Source organism: Neovison vison, chromosome 11, assembly GCF_020171115.1.
Source record: "Neovison vison isolate M4711 chromosome 11, ASM_NN_V1, whole genome shotgun sequence".
Lineage (NCBI taxonomy): Eukaryota > Metazoa > Chordata > Mammalia > Carnivora > Mustelidae > Neogale > Neogale vison.
Genome location: NC_058101.1, coordinates 163,384,389 through 163,404,682, shown reverse-complemented (window position 1 = coordinate 163,404,682; position 20,294 = coordinate 163,384,389). Strand labels below are relative to the sequence as shown.

Genomic DNA, 20,294 nt, shown 5'->3' with positions numbered 1-20,294 from the left:
AGAGCTGCACTCGGGCTCGGGCTCCATCAGATTTACAGATGGTATCAGGATGAAGGGCTGGAAGGGGCTGGGGAGGGGGGAACAGGAAGGACAGGGAGCCAGGAAGTCTGCAATTTTATTGACTTATCCACCTGGGCTAGGTGAGACCCCTAGCCCTGGGACAGTCAGGAAAGGGACCTCTGCTATCTCTCTGAGAGCTTTTTTGTTTTGTTTAGAGGTCAATTACTTCCCATTTGGGAAATTTGTGAACATTAAGAGGTGACTGGAGTGACGGGCCTGAATGATGCAGATAAGAGCTGATTGCTTACTGAGCGCCTCCCCGGTGAAAGCCGGGCCTGGGATAAGCCGGGACCCTAAGACGCACACACAAAGAGGCAGCTTTCAGTGCGCAGGAGAGATTACAGGATGGAAGACGGGCAGCTTGGGGGGTGGTGTGGGCATGATGAGCTGAGAGACGGCTCGTTTTAAAGTGATCTTGACAGGCCGAAAGTGGAGAGATGAGAGGAGAGCATTTCCCTCCCCTCCCCTCCGTTCCCCTCCCCTCCCCTTTTGGAAAGAAGTCGTTGGTGCCCGGAGAATCTCAAACGTCCAGGCTCTCCTCTGAAGAGAAAGCCATGCATATGCACAAGGTTTTGTTAGTTTAGTTTTTTGGGTTTTTTTGTTTGTTTATTCATTTAGACCAGCAAGTGTGGATGCTACAAATATCTGGAGAACAGAATAGAAAATGTCACAAATTGGGGGTGGGAGGTTGGGGTACCAGGTGGTGGGTATTATAGAGGACACGGCTTGCATGGAGCACTGGGTGTGGTGAAAAAATAATGAATACTGTCTTTCTGAAAATAAATAAATTGGAAAAAAAAAAAAGAAAATGTCACAAATCAACGGAACCTCTGAAGGATTTTGGCCTAAATGAGAGGAACCCCCCCACCCCGGCCGCCGCCCACATGTCTTCAGCCAACTGGATGCAGTTTATAAATTCCCAGAAGCTAGCCTTGAATTGTATCTGAGACTCCTGTAAAATAGCAACATGGCTTTGGCATGTGCCCACTTCACTTTTCTCCGTTCCTAAGTCTTCGACCTTTCCTGGAACCTCTCCCAGGAAACAGTGTCATTCCCACACTAAATCACCAGGCCTAATCACCTCCTGCGGGCACCCAGGTCCTCCCCCGCCCCTTCTCCATCTTTCTAGAGGGGCATATTTTCTGTCCTACTTGACATGCAGCAACTACCACCGTGTATTTTTAGATACATTTCTCATGTTAGTCTCCGGTATCCAATTAGATAATATGGTTTTTAAGGGCAGCAGCAAATCTTACTTCCTTTTGTAGCCCCTCTAGAATGTTTGGCGGGGACTGAGTTACTGACCTCACGATTGAACCAAGTCCCCTTCCCCTTCACTCACAGCCTAAATCCAAGCCTTGGCTCTTCCTCCTGTGTTTTTCCATGCTGTACAAAGTGCGAGGGGAGTATGGGAAGTAAGGCCTATTCAGAACATCACATGTCTGCCAACTGCCTCTTGGGTTACTTTCCTATGTTAAAAGGGACAAACGGGTAAAGAAACTAACATTTATTAGTTTTCTACTCTGTACCCGGGACTTCGCCAGATCTGTGGGTGATGAGCTACACTTGCGGGGGGGGGGGTAAGGACCTTACCCAAAGAACAGCAACAAAGGATTTTTTTAAATTATCATGTAGTACAATCTGATCTTGGGGGCATCTGGGTGGGTCCGTTGTTAAGCGTCATAGTCCCAGGGTACTGGGATCGAGCCCCACATGGGATTCCTTGCTCAGTGGGGAGCCTGCTTTTCCCTCCCCCACTCTTCCAGCTTGTGTTCCCTCTCTCGCTGTGTCTCTCTGTCAAATAAATAAAAATAAAATCTTAAAAAAAAAAAAGAATCTGGGGTACCTGGGTGGCTCAGTTGGTTAACCCTCTGCCTTCTCCTCGGGTCATAATCCTGGGGTCCTGGGATCGAGCCCCACATCGGGCCCCCTGCTTGTTGCGGAGCCTGCTTCTCCCTTTCCCACTCCCCTTGCTTGTATTCCCTCTCTCCCTGTTTCTGTCTCTGTCAAATAAATCAATAAATAAAATCTTTTTAAAAAATCTGATCTTGGAAAAATGTAACACAACTCACTTAACAACTGAGAGCTAGGCAGATGGTTACTTGGTAGAAGCACTGAACATAGAGTCAGTCACCTGTCATAAACGTAAGCCTGGTGATCACAGACACTTTCCTCTTGTAAGGAATACCCCCCCACACACACCAGGGTGCCTGGGTGGCTCAGTCCTTAAGCCTTTGCTCAAGCCATGATCCCAGGGTCTTGGAATTGTGAGTCCCGCATCTGGCTCCCTGCTCAGCGGGGAGCCTGCTTCTCCCTCTCTCTGCCCCTCTTCCAGCTTGTACTCTCTCTCTCACTTGCTCACTCTCTGTCTCACAAATAAATAAAATCTTTAAAAAAAAAAAAAAAGGAATGCCATCTCAAAGCGAAAGAGGGATGGTCTTTTCCTCATGATGGAGATTTTATATAACCCTTATTTTTTTTAAAATCTTATCTTAATTGACTAAGGAATATTTATTGACAGTTCCAGATTTAAAGTCTACATACTGGAGTGCCTGGGTGGCTCAGTCGCCTTCGGCTCAGGTCATGATCCCAGGGTCCTGGGATTCAGCCCTGCATCTGGCTCCCTGCTCCGCGGGAAGCCTGCTTCTCCCTCTCCCACTTCCCCTGCTTGTGTTCCCTCTCTCACGGTCTCTCTCTCTCGTCAAATAAATAAATAAAATCTTTTTAAAAAACAATAAAGTCTACATACTGCCCTTTTCAACCTCAGGAGCACCACACTAACTATAATTGCAAGACACTGTAGGGGTATTTCTAACCGTATTTTTATTAACAGCAAAAATAGAGAAATAATAGAGAAAAGGATGAGAATGAAAAGGAGAGGAAATGTAAGGAAATGATAGTAAAGAAGAAGAATGGTACTCTTGTTTTTAGCTTAAGCACATAAAATTTAAGAGATGAAAGCTTTCCATAGTCAGGTGTAGTTAACAAAGAACCAAGGAGTCTGTTTTCCCACATTGGTGAAAACAACCAGGACATATTCAGAAATGAGCAAATGTGGGACGAGTACATTTTGATTAAATATTCAAATTTATTAAATAGAATTTACCTTTTGGTGAGTTAGTGGTGGAGGGGTAAAGAACCAGGTTTTCATCATCTAAAAATATTGTCCAGGAGAAAAAAGGAGTCTGGTTTCCCTACTAGTGCCTGCCAAAGACAAATGTACTTGATCCCTTGTTTCCCTTAATAAAATGAGCTTGTTTTCAGTCTTCAATTTGCATAACTTCAAACTTATTTGGGGAGGGAAGTCATAATTTCCCCTAAAATTCAGGCTTCCTACCCCTGGTGTTTGACATATGGACATAGGGCGGCCTCCTTTCCTGATGCGCAATGAAGGCAAGGATTATGTTTTGAAAGAAACCCTGCAGAGGGAGAGGGGGCTGTGAGAGAAGAAATCAGCTAACGGATCTCCAGGGCTCCAGCCATTTCATTTCCCCAGGGACTCGGATATGTCCTGAGGAGTCAGAACTTCTGGGCTTCATTTTTTATTTTAATTCGCGGTCGCGTAGGAGGTAAGTGGAGGTGGAGAGATTATAGTGGCCTACACACATGGACACACACAAATATATGTAGGATATTTACTCAAGGTGCTGAGGTGTGTACACGGGATAAAATGCAGTGACCTTGAAGGGGAGAACCAGAATGTACAGAATACCTTCCCAGAGAGCAACCGAGTCCGGGGAGAATGAAGGCGGAGTCCTCGGGTAGCAGCCCGGCGGCCCCGGGGAGGGGGGGGGGGAGAAAAGGGGGAATGCGGGAGGGAGAGAGGAAAGGGGAGGAAGGGGGGGAAAGGGGGAGAGGAAGAGGGAGGGGCGGTTTACTGTCCCAGGAGGGCTTGGCTCACACAATAGTCTCTGTCCCAGACCTCCTGGATCCTCTCCCCACCTCCACCCCACCCCACCCCCCGACTCCCGCTCCTCACTCGAGTTCCCACACTTCACTCCGCTACTTTTTACATTCATTCCCCAAACTCTAGCCTCTAATGCAGGATCCTGGGCCTCTAGGGCACCCCACCCCCACTCACAGTCCCCCTCCTCCGGGCCAGGCCCCCGGGCTGCTGCACACAAATTAAAGGGTCTATTAGCGAACCCTGGGTTTGAGGCCCGACAGTCACCAGCCTCGCTATTGCTCCGACACCCGAAACTGCCAACCATCCTACAGACTTTCCTTCCTCCCACTGCTGCCCCGCGCACTTTAGGTCCTGGAGAGAGAAATGTCCCCAGTGCCTCAGCGGGATGGCCTGTTGGGGGCAATTCGAAGTTCAGGGATAGCTCAGGGAGAAGTACCATCGGGTCGCCTATTCCCTCCGCCGTCGCTCATCCAAGCCGAAGCCGGTATGCGGAAAGGCTGGGACAGAGCCCCAGGACACTGTGGGCGGACGGAGCCCAGGCGCCTCACCAGGCCCTGACACCCTGCAGCGGGGCGGGCAGAGGGCTCTGCGGGCTGGCGCTGGGGCCACCCACAGCGAAGCCGGCGCGGGCCAGAGGTGCGGGCTGCACGGAACCCGGGGGCGCACCCGCGTAGCCACCACCGTAACCGGCGCCGAAAGGAGCGCCCGCGTAGCCGCCGTAACAGGAATAGGGCGCCGCGGCCGCGCTGTAAGGGCCAGAAAAGGCCGGCGCGCCGGGGCCCAGGCAGGGCTTGCCATCCCGCACAAGCACGGGCACCGCCACCCGGCGCGGCGCTAGGGGGTGGCCCGCCAGTTCTAGGGACTTGTCCTGGCGCTGTCTCTTGCACTTGTAGCGCCGGTTCTGGAACCAGATCTTGACCTGCGTAGGCGTGAGCTGCAGCGCGCCGGCCAGGTGCTCGCGCTCGGGCGCCGACAGGTACCGCTGCTGCTTGAAGCGCCGCTCCAGCGCCAGAACCTGCGCCTGCGAAAAAAGCACGCGCGGCTTCCGCCGCTGCCGCGCCTTGGGCTGCTCGGTGCTGTTCCCGCGCGTGCCGATGCCAACGTCGCCTACGCAGCGCTCCGGCCCCCTGGTCCCGCCGTGGAGGGGCGGGGCTGCGCTGAGGCCCGGCTCTAAAAGCACAGGAAGGAACAGCGTCAGCGCCCAGCCTCAGGCTTACCTGAGCAAGTGTTGCGTTGTTTTTCGGGGGCTCCCCTCTCCCCTGGTAGCCTTCACGTCGCGTCCCCTTCGGTCCCCTCTGCTAACACCTCCCCCCCAACCCCCTGTCCCAGGAGGGTCTGTATGTTCCTTTCCCCAAGCCCTGTCACGATTGTCCCTGCAGGCACATACGTAAATTGTGACATTCTAGGGTCTTCGGTGTGCGGCCCTTTCCCAAAAGGTAGCTGATCTAAGACAACTCCATTTTCTTCTTAGAATGTATGTGTATAGGTGGGGTGGGGGTGATTCGCTGTAATTCGATTCTAAAGTGTGGTCGAGTTTGGGAGAGCTTTTGCCGCAAGGACCGAGTGCAAATGTGGGGGACTATTAGATGGAAATTGACTTTGGACTGCCCTTGGTGGAAAGAAGGGGTGTAGAAAGGGGGAGAGATCGAGATAGAGAGAAAGAGAAAGGGCTAAAACTTGGCGACGCGCTTGCCCGTGGGTTCCTGTCTGCTTGGTTATCTGTGGTGGTCCCCCACGCATCACTGGGTGTCCCATCCAAGCTCAGGGGTGGGTGTCCTGAGTATCTTCCACCTTCACCGCACCTTTGCACACACCCTTGTCTTTTTGGTTGTCAAGTGAACCGGCACCAGGGACCCGTCCCATCTTTCTTGGATGTTATGCTCTGTAAATTAGCAAAATAAAATAAAGGTGAACGAAATATTTTTCTGACTCCTAATTCTTGGCTCGGAAACTGAGTGTCCCTTGGAGGCATATACAAAGTTTAGATCCACATTTGGCTTTTTAAAAAGCGGCCTCTCGTGCTCTGGTTTCTCTTCAGATCGCATAAATCTTTTGCCTTTTACTAAAAAGCGGCCTCTTTCTCCTTTGGGTTGTCTTTGGTAAGCAGGTTTCGCTCTGACTTCCTCTTCCCTGGGGTGGTGTCCTACCCGGTCACCCTGCCGTGGCTGTGTCTGAAGCCCACTGAAATACAGCCTTTCCTTGCCTTCTTCCCACCTCTCTTCTGTCTTGGCTAAGCTGTGTTTTAACCCAAGGGTGGGTAGAGAGGAAACGCTGAGTTTTCATGGGAAGGCACGCCAGGAGAAACCAGGAACGTGGAGTGGCTGTAAGTTCATGGCCAGGCGATGCACCTAATTAGAGAAGGTGCGGGTTGGAACCCGACTTCAAATCCCCAACCCCAGTAGCACAATTTCCTATGAGCAGGAGATGGGGCTCTTTGGTATTTGAAGTTTGAGGAAATGAAAACTTTCTTCAGACAAGCCAGTGCTCAGAGAAACTGAGGCCATCTCTTCCTTTAAAGAAGAAAAATATGCACTGGGGTTTTATTCTTAACAAATGGAAAAGTTACAGCTGACCTTCAGCAACTCTTTGGAACTAGCAGGACCCCACTTGAGAGTCGCTGGCCAGGCAAGCCATGGGGCTTCGGGGCGCCCTCTTGGTCACTGTCTGGAGGCCCTCTCGCTCTGTGTCCTTGAAAGCAAGGTGGTTTCGCTGGGAACAGATGAGTGCATTGCTTACCAGGAAGGTTCAATCATTGCGGTGGCCCTGGGCTTGGTTCCTGGAGCTGGACGTGGGTCCCTTCTGGGTGTCCAGGGCGGGCAGCCGCTTAAGAGATGCTGCTCAAAGTTTGCCAAAGGAGGAAGGCGCTGTGTGAGCCTTCAGCTGCTAGGTGACAGCAGGACTGTGACCCTTTCTCAGCAAGGCCAGAGTGAATGCGGAGCTGGTTGAGCATCTCCGAAGGCATTAGTGTTTACAGTCCATGGCAGAACACCCCCAGACTTCTCTGCAAATACAGCAAAGTCCAATGTTCTCCAGGCTCCTGCAGTTGACGAATAATGAGGCTACTAGTGAGGAACAACTGCAAACTAACCCCTTTACTTATTCGTTGCGCCTTGAATGGATGAGCGGTGGCACAGCCCAGCAGAGGAAGGCTCATCTGCGAGGCCTCCCTGGGGCTCCCCGACGGGCACCAGGAAACTGTAGACTGAGGTGCAAAGGTTTGTCCAGAGGTAGAGTGGCTTTTTCATCCCTCCGAATGTTGAGACTCTTCTGGGTCGCAGGACACAAGGCAACACAACTCACTGACTGCTCCTTCCCTTCCTGCAGATGGATGCAGGGGCCGGGAGCTCGAAGTCTGCGCCCCAGGGGTTGTGCTTTCGGAGAGCGGGCGCCCAGACTCCCCGGAGTCCTTTTCCAGAGCAGTGAAACCGGAGCTCCCCTTCTATGCTCCCAGGTGTGAGGATTGGCCATCCAGGCCTAGGGACTCAGATGCTAACTGATCTGGTCGCCACTCTCAGTGTCCGGACCAGGAGTCTGGGCGGAGGATTGACTGGCTGGCCAGGCCACTTAGCAAGCCCCCAAGAAAGGGCTGGGATTGACCCCAGAGCCAGCCGAGTTTCCACTCCCCGGCGGTCGGCTAATGTGATGGCTACACTTCTGGCAGACGCTTTAGGGTAGAGAGACGCGGACGTTGGCAGGGAAGTCTGTGGTGGTGGAGCACAGCTAAGATACTGTAGAGGGCTTCGCTGTAAGAAAGAGGAGCTGGAGTTTCTGGGAAGTGCAGCTGGCTGCGAGAGGGCATGATGCGTTTTTGGGAATCAGAGGACAGGCTGTGGAAATTATGAATGCCTAAGATGCGGGACTTATTTTGTTAGGGATGCGGGAAGCACACTGGGTGTCTGGAGGAGATGGGAAGAGAGGGCTGAGAAATCTGCCATTGGAATCCTCAAATAAGAGAAAATGGGGCTAGGCCTTTGGAGCAGGAAAGACCCAGAGATGCATGTCACCCGCACGCGTCAGCTGCTAGTGATGATGCCCCCAAAGCCATGATCTCCTGGTAGGAGCCAAGACCTGAGCACACGTACTCACCTGGCTCCCCGACCCGTTCTGCGTCCATGTCCGTGACTGTCTCACAGGGACCACCAGGAGACCCCGACTCGTCCTGCCTTCTGCCGCTGTCGCAGCAGCCGCCCCAGTAGGTGCTGGGAACCTCTGCCTTTCGCGGTTCTGGAACAAATCGCAGACACTGAAAGCTTTCAGGGATCTTCCGTGTCCCCCGGAGTTGCAAGGACTCGGAATCAATCTGCTCTCGCTCCAGCCTGAGGATATCATTGACCGAGAAGGGGGTGAAGGTGACAGGGTTCAGTAGCATTCCAAAGGCGGAGGAGGCGGGGATGGGGTGGCCCTGGTCCCCCAGGAGCCCAGGGCCCGGAGCGCCCTTCTTGGCGCTGCAGGCACTGCAGACCCGAGGTCTGGGGCAGACGCCCAGTATCCAGCACTGCGCCTTTCTCTGGGCCATCCCTGCCGACGGGGTGACCGAGGCCGAGTGACAAGATCGCTCTCATTGGTCCGGACAGAAACCACGTGCAAACCCGCACCTTCCTCCCCCAGGAGCTTTCTTCCGGCACCCTACTAATTCCACTCCAACCCCCAGCCACCCTCGGAAAGATTTGGTTTGTGTTGACGGCTCTCAAAAGCAGGGGAAACGGGAGAGAGTGCTGCGCGCTGCCCGTCTCTAGGTGAACACGGTTCAGGCCGGAGCCACCGAGGTCAATCCCCTGTCCAAGGGGGCTCTCCTAGAGGACATAAGGGCTTGGGGGGGGTGGAACTCTTGCTCTACAACCCAGCCTACCCATCAGGCCCAGCATTAACTCAGTTCTCCAATCTTCCACCGAGGAAAATAGAGGTGGAGACAGCTGGGCACCCGTGGGATTGAAGGAACACGCTGGAGTCTTAGTGGGCGCAGGGTGGGGGCCATTCCGCAGGAAGCCGGATCCAGGCAGCAGAGGCTGGGCGGCAGACAAGCTAGTCTTCACCCGTCCATGCCTATATTAAGCGGGAAACGTCTCACTTAGAGCAGAATCTGGGTCTGGGGATCCCAGATCAGCCATTTCATAGGAGGAGCTTCTCAGCTTGGGGGGTGAAGAAAGGGCTAGGAAGCTATACTGAGCCTCTTTGCCAGTTCCACAGGTGGATGTGGAAAGGTAATAACCCCAGCCCCTGGAAGGTGCCAGATAGGGGCTCACCTTGCCTTCTTGTCCCCCTGTTCCTTCTCTCCCTCTTTATTCTCCCTAACGTTGATTGTTTTCAGTGAACATGCGTGTGTCCTCGTGTCCCCTGATCCCCACTCCCAAGGGGTGGGAAGTTTTGACCAGCACTAGATCTTCAGAAAACCTCCTTTCACAAGGCTGGCACCCAGTGAAGAGAGAGTGTGGGGGCACCTTGGTGGGTCAGTGGGCTAAGCATCAGCCTTTGGCTCCAAACGTGAGCTCAGGTCCTAGGGTCCAGCTGGCTTGGGGCTCCCTGCTCAGCAGGGAGCCTGCTTCTCCCTCTCCCTTTGCCATCTCCCCGCTCCCCTGCTTGTACTCTGGCTCTCTATCTCTCTGTCAAATAAATAAATAAAATCTTTAAAATGAGAGAGAGAGGGGGAGAAACTGTGTACAGTGGCTATGAACGTAGGGGTGGAGTCAAAATGTCTCGCCCTTGCTCTGGAACACATCAACCGTGGGATTCCGCCAAAGTTTACCTCTGTCAACTTAGGTTTAATTTTAAAATGGAGATAAGAATAAGCCCATCATAGGATGATTGTGAGAACGGAGATAATGTGTATGAGACCATCAATGGCCGTCCACTGCTATTGCTCATGCTACCTTGGTTCAATTAAGAAAACATGATTTGAGGTCGGCAGTCTTAGCACAGACTCTAAGGACTTTAAAAATATCTTTTAATCAAAATGAGATCTCACTAGAGTTCTTCTTTGAAATTTCAGACCAACTATTTCTTAAATAGATCTTCTTGAGAGAATTCAGTATTACAAGAATGGTCTGGGCTTTATTACTACCTGAAAATCCAGATAAGTCTAACTCATCTCCCTAGGCTATGGGCACAAAATTTCTCACAAAATTGCAGCACAACCAACTAGATTTCTTATACATCATTTCATTTAGTCTTTACATCAAAGCTATACCCCAAGTGTTCCCAGTTTCTCCTTCCTCCCCTTCTTCCTTTCTTCCTTCTTGTCTTCTTCAGTGAGGAGTCACCATCAGAGAGGTTAAGCTGCTCTGAGGTGGCCCAGCTCTCCAACAGCAGGGCGCACCAGGAATCTGGTTTTGTGGAAACAGTACACCCCCCCAACTTTTAGTCTGAAGGAGATAGGGCTTTACCTCCCAGAGACCTTGAAATCTTGTGATAACACATATGTTTCTTTAATTTTTTTTTCTGATTATAAAAGTTACTATTCACCTTTTGGGGGGAAAAATAAGAAAAGTTGAAAAGAAAACAAGAGTCATCCAGAGGTGACCTACTTCCTTCTTTCTATATCTTTGCATAGGCTATATGCGAATTTGTATATTTTAAATTTACATCATAAGCGTGTCCAGGACTTCATTAAAGAGGTTTTTTTTAAAGATTTTATTTCTTTTTTGACAGAGATCACAAGTAGATGGAGAGGCAGGCAGAGAGAGAGAGAGAGAGAGGGAAGCAGGCTCCCTGCTGAGCAGAGTGCCCGATGCGGGACTCGATCCCAGAACCCTGAGATCATGACCTGAGCCGAAGGCAGCGGCTTAACCCACCCAGGTGCCCCATTAAAGAGTTTTTTACGAATGTGTTTTAAAATTACAATATAATAGTCCATGTTACGGACAATTCATAATAGACTGTGCTTATAGTTTTAGACTGTTCCTATTGTTTTTCTGTCACTCAATAAAGCTTCAGAGAAGGACTTCGTGCCTTCAACTTTGTCAATGCTTTGGATGATCTCCTCAGGATAAATACCTAGAACAAGTATTAATGAATCAAATGTTTTAATGCTCATGAAACATATCCCACGACTTCCTAGAAAAATAGTATGATCCATCCTCCTCTCTGCAGCTGTTTACTAGGACTTCCCAGACACTCGAAAGTGGGTGAATTTAGAACATTTTCATGTTCACAACATTTCACCGCCCACTCGGCTCCGGCAGCTTTGCTCAGTGGTGTCCTCGCAAGCTAGGGCTGGGGGAGACCTGGGATAAAGACATCAAGCGTAGACCACCAGCCACCATGTTATTCTAGGGTGGAATTCTCCCGGTGGACTATCAGCTCTAGCACGTTGGGGGGGAGCAGAAAAGGACACCTTGAGAGGGTCTTGGCATCAAAAGCCCTGAGTCCTGAGTTCAAATCCTGCTCTCGGGTTCCAGCTTTGTTCTCCTTTCCTGGTTTGTTAGAGATCTGGGGCACGAACAGTCTTTCTGACCCCTGGCAGTTCGTGCAGACTCGAGTCTGCCTTAGGGAAAGGGCGGCTTGGGCTCAGACTCCCTCCCACCCAAAGCAAACCTGGACCGAGGTGTGACAACGGCTCCTGCCCAACGGCGTGGGGAGAGAGGCTGTCCTTCTGCCTCGCCTGTCCTCGCCTGTCTTCACTGCGCAGCCCGGATGGAGCAAACGTACTGCTCTCAGCTTTTCTGGCTCTCGGCTCGCCGGGGTCTCGCTCTCCCCAAGTCACCTCCAGGACACTCCACGCCCCCGGCCCCCGGACCAGGACGCTGCGGTAAACAGCCCCGGCCTCGGCGTCACCCCTCGTCCTCCTCTCCGCTACAGCGCACTGGGAGTGCCCCCTCGGCAGAGTGGAACTCGTAATGTTCATCTTACCTGCTCCGTCCGTCCTTTGCAGCCCCAATAACCATTGCCCCGCAGCGAAAGGGGAACGCGAGCGATTTGGCCACAGGCCAAAGCGGAAGGCATCCGGGAGGGGCCTGGAGTAGCTAGGTCCGGCATCAAGAGCAGAAAAGGTGGGGAGTTCCCGGCCTCTTATGCAGGGCCCGGCACAGCCCTGACAGTGCGCTGGGGGTGGTGTGTGTGTGTGTGTGTGTGTGTGTGTGTGTCCCTTTCCTAGCTCAAGGGCAGAGAAATCATCTCTATTCTTTTTTGGTTTTGTTTTTGTTTTAAATAGGCTCCATGCCTGCTGGGAGCGAGAGTAGGGGCTTGAACTCAAGATCCTGAGATTAAGATTTGAGCTAAAATCAAGTGTCTGATGCTTAACCGGCTGAGCCACGGAGGCGCCTCACCTCATCTCTATTCTTGAAATGAGATGGAGGGGAATCTGGGTGGCTCACTCCATTGAGGGTCTGCATTTGGCTTGGTCATGATGGGGTGGGGGTCCTGGGGTGGAGCCCCAAGTTGGGCTCCCTGCTCAGCAGAAAGCCTGCTCTCTCCCTCCCACTGCTACTCCCTCTGCTTGTTCTCTCTCTCTCTCTGTCAAATAAATTAGTAAAATCTTAAATAAAATAAGTTGAGATGGAGCCAGCCATGCCAGGGGTGTGAGTGGATCTGCCTTAGTACACTTAGGTCGCACAATAAATAAAATGCTAGCAAACCAAACTAGATCCATAAACGTGTGAAGGGCTTACACTGGGCCAGCTCAGTCCAAGCTGTGAACATACTTAGGAAGTGAGAAGCCTTAGCCGTTTTCTCTCTTCCAAGTCTTGCACAGGAGCCAGACTTTTAAATTATTTCCATGCAGCGTGATCCTGAGCACAATCATAGAAAATTTGTGTATAATGTATATTGAACCTCTTTCCGTCAACAGTTAAAGAGTCCCCCCCCACCGCCCCGCCCTCCACTACCAGTTTCTTTCAGATCTTCCTAAAATGAAGGGATTCCCTCTTTAAAATCCTATACACAACAGGCAACTCCCCCAGGTGCTGGGGGCGTGAAGGCCTGCAGGAAATCAACTGAGGTTTTTCCACAGGTAGCTAGATCCCCATTAGACTAGACTAGACTAGACTCGGGCTCTGGTCTGGGTCTGTTCTGCAGTGTTCCTCCAGACCTTAGGCTAGTAACTGTGTACTTAATAGGTCTTCAATAAACATTTGTTGGATAAAGAAATCTGCCCTGTTTGCAGGAGATAGTCTCTAGCATACTCTGGGGACTGGTCCAGAGGTATCAGGCCCACCCAGGGCTGGGGAAACTGAGTTGCCCACAGTTGCAATTTCTGCTTTGCCACGGTCTCTTTCACTAGGATGCATTTTTAAATATTATAATACCACTGGGCACCTGGGTGGCTGAGTGGGTTAAAGTCTCTGCCTTCTGCTCAGGTCATGATCCCAGCGTCCTGGAATCGAGCCCCGCATCAGGCTCTCTGCTCAGCGGGAAGCCTGCTTCCTCCTCTCTCTCTGCTTGCCTCTCTGCCTACTTGTGATCTCTATCAAATAAATAAATAAAATCTTTTAAAAAATAAATAAAATATTATAATACTTTTTAACTTTTTGAATATGTGAAACATTAACATAATTCTAAAAGCCAAAGTTATGCAAAAATGTGTATTCCAGGATGTGACCACTTCATCTTTACCCTTTCCAGTCTTATTCTCATGACCACTCCCCAGCCTTCCCAGTTCCTACACACTCGCAATCTCATCACCATATTCTTTTTTGTGCTTCCTTCCCCATAGATGATCAGATACATGTATTTCTAAGATTTTTGTATTGATATTATGCTTCTAATTGCTCCCCGTGGGTGGCTGTTGCTTTATACACAGGATGTCTTTGTTGTAACATCAGTGTCTGTGCCCTTTCTACCTATCTTTCCTTTGCTCAAAATAAGCTGTTCCACGTCTACCATATTCCCATGACACTAAGAATCTCACACTATTCCTGTCTGTTGGCACAGATCTTCATAGCCTTCCCCCCCCCCACAACAGATTGCATAACTGCGGTCTTAAAGCAAATCCTTTCAAAACAACTCATTGAATTTTCCCATTTTTATTATTATTTTTAAAAATATTTTATTTATTTATTTGATACAGAGAGAGATCACAAGTAGGCAGACAGGCAGGCAGAAGGAGGGCTGAGCAGAGAGCCCAAGGCTGGCCCTGATCCCAGGACCCTGAGACCCTAACCCGAGCTGAATGCAGAGGCTTAACCCACTGAGCCACCCAGGGACCCCTAAATTTTCTCATTTAAAAAAAAAATGACGGTTTCTCATTTTTTCTTTTAACTTAATAGTCTCTATTTTACAAGATAAAGAACACAGAGGTTACCTATGGTGCCAAACCACACAGCTATCAGATAGCTGGGCAGGATCTAGATTTCTCTGGAGGGAGATCCTGGGTCTTTTTACCACATGGCCGCATCACAAACACAAAGCTATTTATTGCCCTTTACCTCTTCTCTCCTTGCGCACACTCGGATTCCCCCGGAATAGAATGAAGATTTGAAAAATAACTCAGATTATTCTCAAAATAACTCTGAGAGGCGTGTAAAGCAGTTATTATTCCCAGGTTGCAAAAGAGAAAGCCAAGACAAAGAAAGGTTAAGAGATCTGTTTGGGGCCACACATATCTCATTTTCAGCAGGGAGCTTTTTCCCTTAGAGCACACGTGCTAAAACGGATGCAGTTGTTTGGTAATCGTCTTTTCTTATGTTTCTCCCTACTTCTTCACTCAGAACTTCTTAGCACCCTTGTTTCTAAGAAAAATTCACTACACATTTAAAAATTTCACTGAAGCTATTATTTCAATTTTTTCTGAATCATTTTATTCGATTCAGTAGATATTCTTTGAGTGCCTATTACATAAGAGAAGGTAATCATAAAATCAATCCTCCAAACCAAGGACATTTTAAAAAATATTTATTTATTTGACAGAGAGAGAGATCACAAGTAGGCAGAGAGGCAGGCAGAGAAAGAGAGGAGGAAGCAGGCGCCCTGCCGAGCAGAGAGCCAGATTCCTTGCTCGGCGCTCGATCCCAGGACCCTGGGATCATGACCTGAGCCGAAGGCAGCGGCTTAACCAACTGAGCCTTAACCAACTGAGCCACTCAGGTGTCCCACCAAGGACATTTTTAAAAAAGAAGGAAAGACTCATGGGATGGGATGACAGGCACAAACCACAATTGTTCCAAACAAACCACAACATATGGTCACCCTATATATAAGGCAGTTTGCAACCTCTTAAGACACAAAGGTACATAGCACACGTGCCAGAATCCCCCAGGAGTATCCGGTCCAGCAGGGGAGAAGACGAGTGACCTTTTATAATACAATGTTGCCAGCACAATTTTATCTGGTGAACGGACATTGATGGGCTTAATTTCACCTGAATGATGAAGGAGGACATTTTTTTACTTTAATTATAGTGTCATCCTCAAGATCTATGATGTGAATCCGACTGTCATATTTAAGAGGCTGGTTGATGACGGGTGCATCCTTTTTTCCACAGCCTCACCTGCAGCCACACACCTGAAGATCCCTCCTAGCACAGACTCCTCCCCAGAACCAGGGGTGCTCCCAGCTTCCATCCCCTCTTAGAGATACTCTTAGCGTTTGCTCCTTTCGCTTAACAGTATATCCTGGAGACCACACTCCAGAACCTACTGATTCAGAGAGATCGTCCTTATTCTTTTTTACAGTCGTTCATTGTGTGTGAATGTGCCTTAGTTTATTCAACCAATTTCCTGAGAATATTTAGATTTTCTCAATAGTTTGCATTACAGATGATGTAATGGTTGACATTGTTGCTATGCGTTTTGATATTGCTAGAAGTATATCTTCTGAGATCTATCTAGAAGTAGATTATGGGTCAAAAGTAAATGCATATATAATTTATTTAGGCATTGTCAAATTCCTCTCCAGAATGGTTGCACAGGCTTGCCTTCCCCAAGCAGTGTATGAGAGTGCCTACCTCTCCAGTACCAGCCTGGACAACTGAATGTATTATACCTTTTAATTTTCACCAATCTGATAGGCGAGAAATGAGATCTGTTTGTTTTTTTTTTTTTAAAGATTTTATTTATTTATTTGACAGAGATCACAACTAGGCAGAGAGGCAGGCAGAGAGAGAAAGGAAGCAGGCACCCTGTTGGGTTCTATCCCAGGACCCTGGGATCATGACTTGAGCCCAAGGCAGAGGCTTTAACCCACTGAGCCACCCAGGCGCCCCTATTCTATCAATTTTTGAGAGTTTTCATGCGTCATGGATCTGGGGTATCTGTACTGCAAATATTTTATTCCTGTTTGCCAGCGGTCTTCTGACTTCTTCTACAGTGCTTTTTGTCATGCATTTTTAATTTGCTATTTATCTCTTGTTGTCTCTGGACTGAGACAGTGAGATAACCTTTCCCTGCGCCAAGATTAAAGAGGAATTCACCCATATTTTCTTCTAGTAGTTGCACAATTTCATTTACATTTCAATCTAGTTGGAGTGTGTATTTCGAGTGTACAGTGTTAGCTAAGGATCGAATGCTATCTTTCCCAAACGGCTATCCTGGGGCCACGTTAACGGTCCGCCTGAGAGCACTTTGAGAGACGCTCCCGGCGAACCCCAGAACACACGCGCGAAAATCTGAGTTAGGGGAAGAGCCTGCGTGGAGTGGAGAGGGGAGAGGGCGAAGAGCTGTGTTTTGCTGATCATATATAAAACAGCCAGCTTCTCCATTTCTCCCGGTGGTCTCCCCACCACCCCCGTCTCCGGCTTTCCGCGGCGGAGGCAGTTCAGTCTTCCCGCCAGACCGCGGGGGCCCGAGAACCGCCCCCGTGCGCCGGCCACACGTCCGGAGTAAAGCGGCGAATCCTGGGGCCGGGGTCGGCGGGGCTCCTCTGTACGGGCCACGCGGGGCCGCGCGGCGGGCGACACTTATCAGCGCCGCGCAGCCAGCTCCGTTTCAATCAACATTCCGGCGCCCGCCGCCGGCGCGCCCCCTTCGCCCAGCGTGGCCCCTTGGCTGGCAGACTGACAGCGCCCCACCCCCACCCCCGCCGCCGGAAAAATACGGGCTCGGCCCCGGCAACTTTGCGTGCGCGCGCGCGCGTATGTGCGTGCGGGTGAGCGTAGGGCCTGCCGGGATCAGACTCAAAGAAAAAGCGCGCATGGGAGCGGGTCTTGCGGGGTTCGCCGTGGCGCGGTGGGGCGGCTGCTCCTGCAGGCTCGGGGCCGGGTAGCCCGGGAGCGGCCCAGGCGGCCCAGACGCGCACCGCCAGACCGCAGCTGTTCTGTCATAAACTGGCAGCCCGTCATCTCCATGAGCCCTCGCGATAGCCTCCCAACCTGGGCTGGGATCAGATGCATCGTAGCGTCCCCAGAGCCTGCCCAGAGGAGTTTCACGCACACTGACCCTGGGGGTCAGACAGACCCGCTTCGGCAATTTTTAGTGTCTGGTGTCTTGCTTAGCTTGGGGATCCATGATCTCACTGATGTCCCTTTGAGATAAGTAAGCAGATGTCATTATCTCAGTTCCAGGGATGGGATGTTGAGATGCAGAGGGGTCCCCTAATTGTTTATAGTCATTCGTCTAGTGAGGGGGCAGTGACAGACCTGCATTCAGTACTCTGGGGGCCAGGCCAGGGTTCCATGTCGTACCTTACTTAGGAGGTTGACAACGTGCAAATTATCCATAAATGATGTTCTACTCATTATTGTTATTCTCTGCAAAAGTGAAAGATGTCAACATTTCTACGTGCACAGACAGAATATAAGGCCACCTGTTCTCCGAAGGTATGTATGTGGGGTGTCCAAAGCGGTAAATATTCCAAGCAGAATCTTTCTACAAAAAAGTTACCTTCACAAAACCCCTAAACCTGTTATTTCCTTAAAGTAATTGCAGGTTGCTCAACCCTATTCCAGGAGTGTTCTATTGCCTGCAAGAGCCAGCCCAGATAAATGAATTAGGTTTAGGAGTATAATTTTTAAAAGACAATTTAAGCACATCCTTTTAAAAGAATTATTTATTTTAGAGAGAGAAAGAGAGCTGGGGGAGGGACAGAGGGAGAAAAGCACATTCCCCACAGAGCTCAGAGCTGGAGGAGGGGCTCCATTTCAGGCCCCTGAGATCATGACCTGAGCCCAAACCAAAAGTCAACCAAATGAGCCACCCAGGCACCCTGAAGTACTTCCTTTAGGAAAAACTAGCAACCTGCTAAGGTGTTGACGGATAAGGACTAGACCAGAAAAAAATAGTTGTGGTGTGAGCTTATAGTTAAACACCATCTGTCCCAGATTCTCTGGCTTCTGCTGGAATGGAAATGTGAATGGACACCATGCTGTCATTCAGAATGTTTTGCCTCTTTAGATTGAGTCCCAAGACATTCATTGTCTGTCTCCCCCTGAGGCAACAGCCACGTCCTCAGATATCTGTAGCCCACCCCCCACCCCCCCACCCCCTCACCCCCCACCCCCCCACCCCCGCTTGCTCCTGCTGGGTGCCTTGCATATAAGGAACTTAATTTGTAATACAGTTACAGCTCTCCATGCTTCTTAGCCCAGAATGGATACTAAAGAAAATGCAAAATATTTTGAGATCTCCCCCAAGGAAATTTGTGGATACTTCCCTCAGAACCTAGAAGAAGAGTACACGTGCTGGGAGGGAGAGCCCAGGGTCTTTGGAGCTGCAGGAGCACAGCCCATCACCCTTTGCCCAGTGGGCATTCTCCATACATACGTGGCAGCTGAGGGACAGCTGCCTGGACAAAGACAGAGCATACAGGCACAGCCAGCATGTTGAAATTTGGTGCCACGTAGATAAATTATCCCGATAACCAAGTGCGTCTTCCCCTTCCGCCTCTCCCCCAGACAGTCTGACGCTGTGTCGATGCATTAGAGCGTAGGATGGCTCATTTAAAAGCTGGCTTGGGAGAGGTCTCATGTTTTAAGCAGGTCTACTTTACACAGGAGAATATGCCCAGAAGGCTGTCACTGCCCAGAGCCCTTCACCCAGTGTCCTTTGGCAGGGTTCCTTTTGCCCTCTGCTGTCATTTGAGTTTTTCTCCAGGACTTGGATACTGTGGGCTTCCTTGCCTGCTTGGAGCAGGGCTGGAGTAGATTTGTAGCCAGAGGGTTCTGGGCTTATTTGGAATAAAGTAGAGGATGTGTGGGAAATAAATTTATCCCATGAGAAGCCGGTAATACATTCTCCTTTCTCCAGTCCAGGGAATTTGGAGAGATTGAAGAACAAGACATTTTTTTAAAAAGGATATAAAATGTGACTGTTGGGTGCCTGGGTGATTCAGTTGGTTGAATGTCTGCCTTAGCTCAGGTCATGATTCCAGGTTCCTGGGATTGAGTCCCGCATCAGGCTCCCTGCTCCATTCTCCATACATACGAGCCTGCTTCTCCCTCTGTCTCTCTCTCTCTCTCCCTCATTAATAAATAAATAAAATATTTATAAAATATTTTTTAAAAAAGATTTAAAATGAGACTGTTAGATATCCAAATCTTTGAAAAGTTTTGCTTTGTATTTCCTTTTGATCTCTCTGGGAGTCCAGCATCAGAGATAGGAAGAAGGTGCCAAAATTGTGCTTGTTATAATACACAGCAGACAGTGTCAAACTGAGTTAACCAAGAGAATGAAGCTGCCAGTCCTAACAGTCATTGCTATTTTCTGTCTAATTCCCAGGAGGGTCCCTGAATCCAAAGCTAACTGACCATTAATTTAGTAAACTCTAGGCTGTTCTTTTTATCAACCACCTCCCTCATTTTTATAGATAAACCCAGGAAAACTGTGGCTGCAAACCCACAATAGAAGCAAGAGGGCAGGACTTCTGCTCAGCCTGGGAGAGCCAGAGACCTGACTGAATCCACTCAGCATGATTCGATGTCCGTGGACTCTCAGCCTGTGATCTTTAACCCCTTATCCAGTGCCTCCTTGCCAAGTAGCCTTTAAGAACTATAGCTGGCTTAATGATAAACCATTCACTATATTCTCAGTATTAGTTTTCTACTTTGAATGAAGGATGGACTAAATATTAATAATAGCTAAATATTCAGTGCTTGGCCTGTACTTTTCCTGATATGGGCTTTTCTTATATATGTGCACAGTTTCTTACCCCCACTCCTTGTCCTCTTTCAGATGTCTTCATGGCTCCTTTAGGTCTTTGCTCAGGTCCTCAGGTCACCTCTACTCCCACTCCTAGGGAGCTAACATTCAGGGAAGGGTGGAGAAGATAAAGAAATATAATACATTGATAAATTGTAGAACATGTTAGAAGGTGATATACAGGGGCACCTGTGTGGCTCTGTCCCTTAGGTGTCTGCCTTTGGCTCAGGTCAGGATCTCAGGGTCCTGGGATTGAATCCCTTATTGGGCTTCCTGCTCAGCAGGGAGTCTACTCCTCCCCCCTCGCCCCCTGCTTGTGCACACAT

At 49.7% G+C, this 20,294-nt stretch overlaps 1 protein-coding gene across 1 annotated transcript; it reads right to left on the bottom strand.

Annotated features, from left to right (window-relative positions):
• Window positions 1-4,511: 4,511 nt before the first annotated feature.
• On the bottom strand, window positions 4,512-8,336 carry NKX2-6 (NK2 homeobox 6). The gene is made up of 2 exons (XM_044268118.1): window positions 8,054-8,336; window positions 4,512-5,137 (listed from the first exon to the last, which is right to left on the bottom strand). Exons 1-2 carry the CDS (start codon window positions 8,334-8,336, stop codon window positions 4,512-4,514), a joined length of 909 nt encoding a protein of 302 aa, XP_044124053.1.
• Window positions 8,337-20,294: the final 11,958 nt, after the last annotated feature.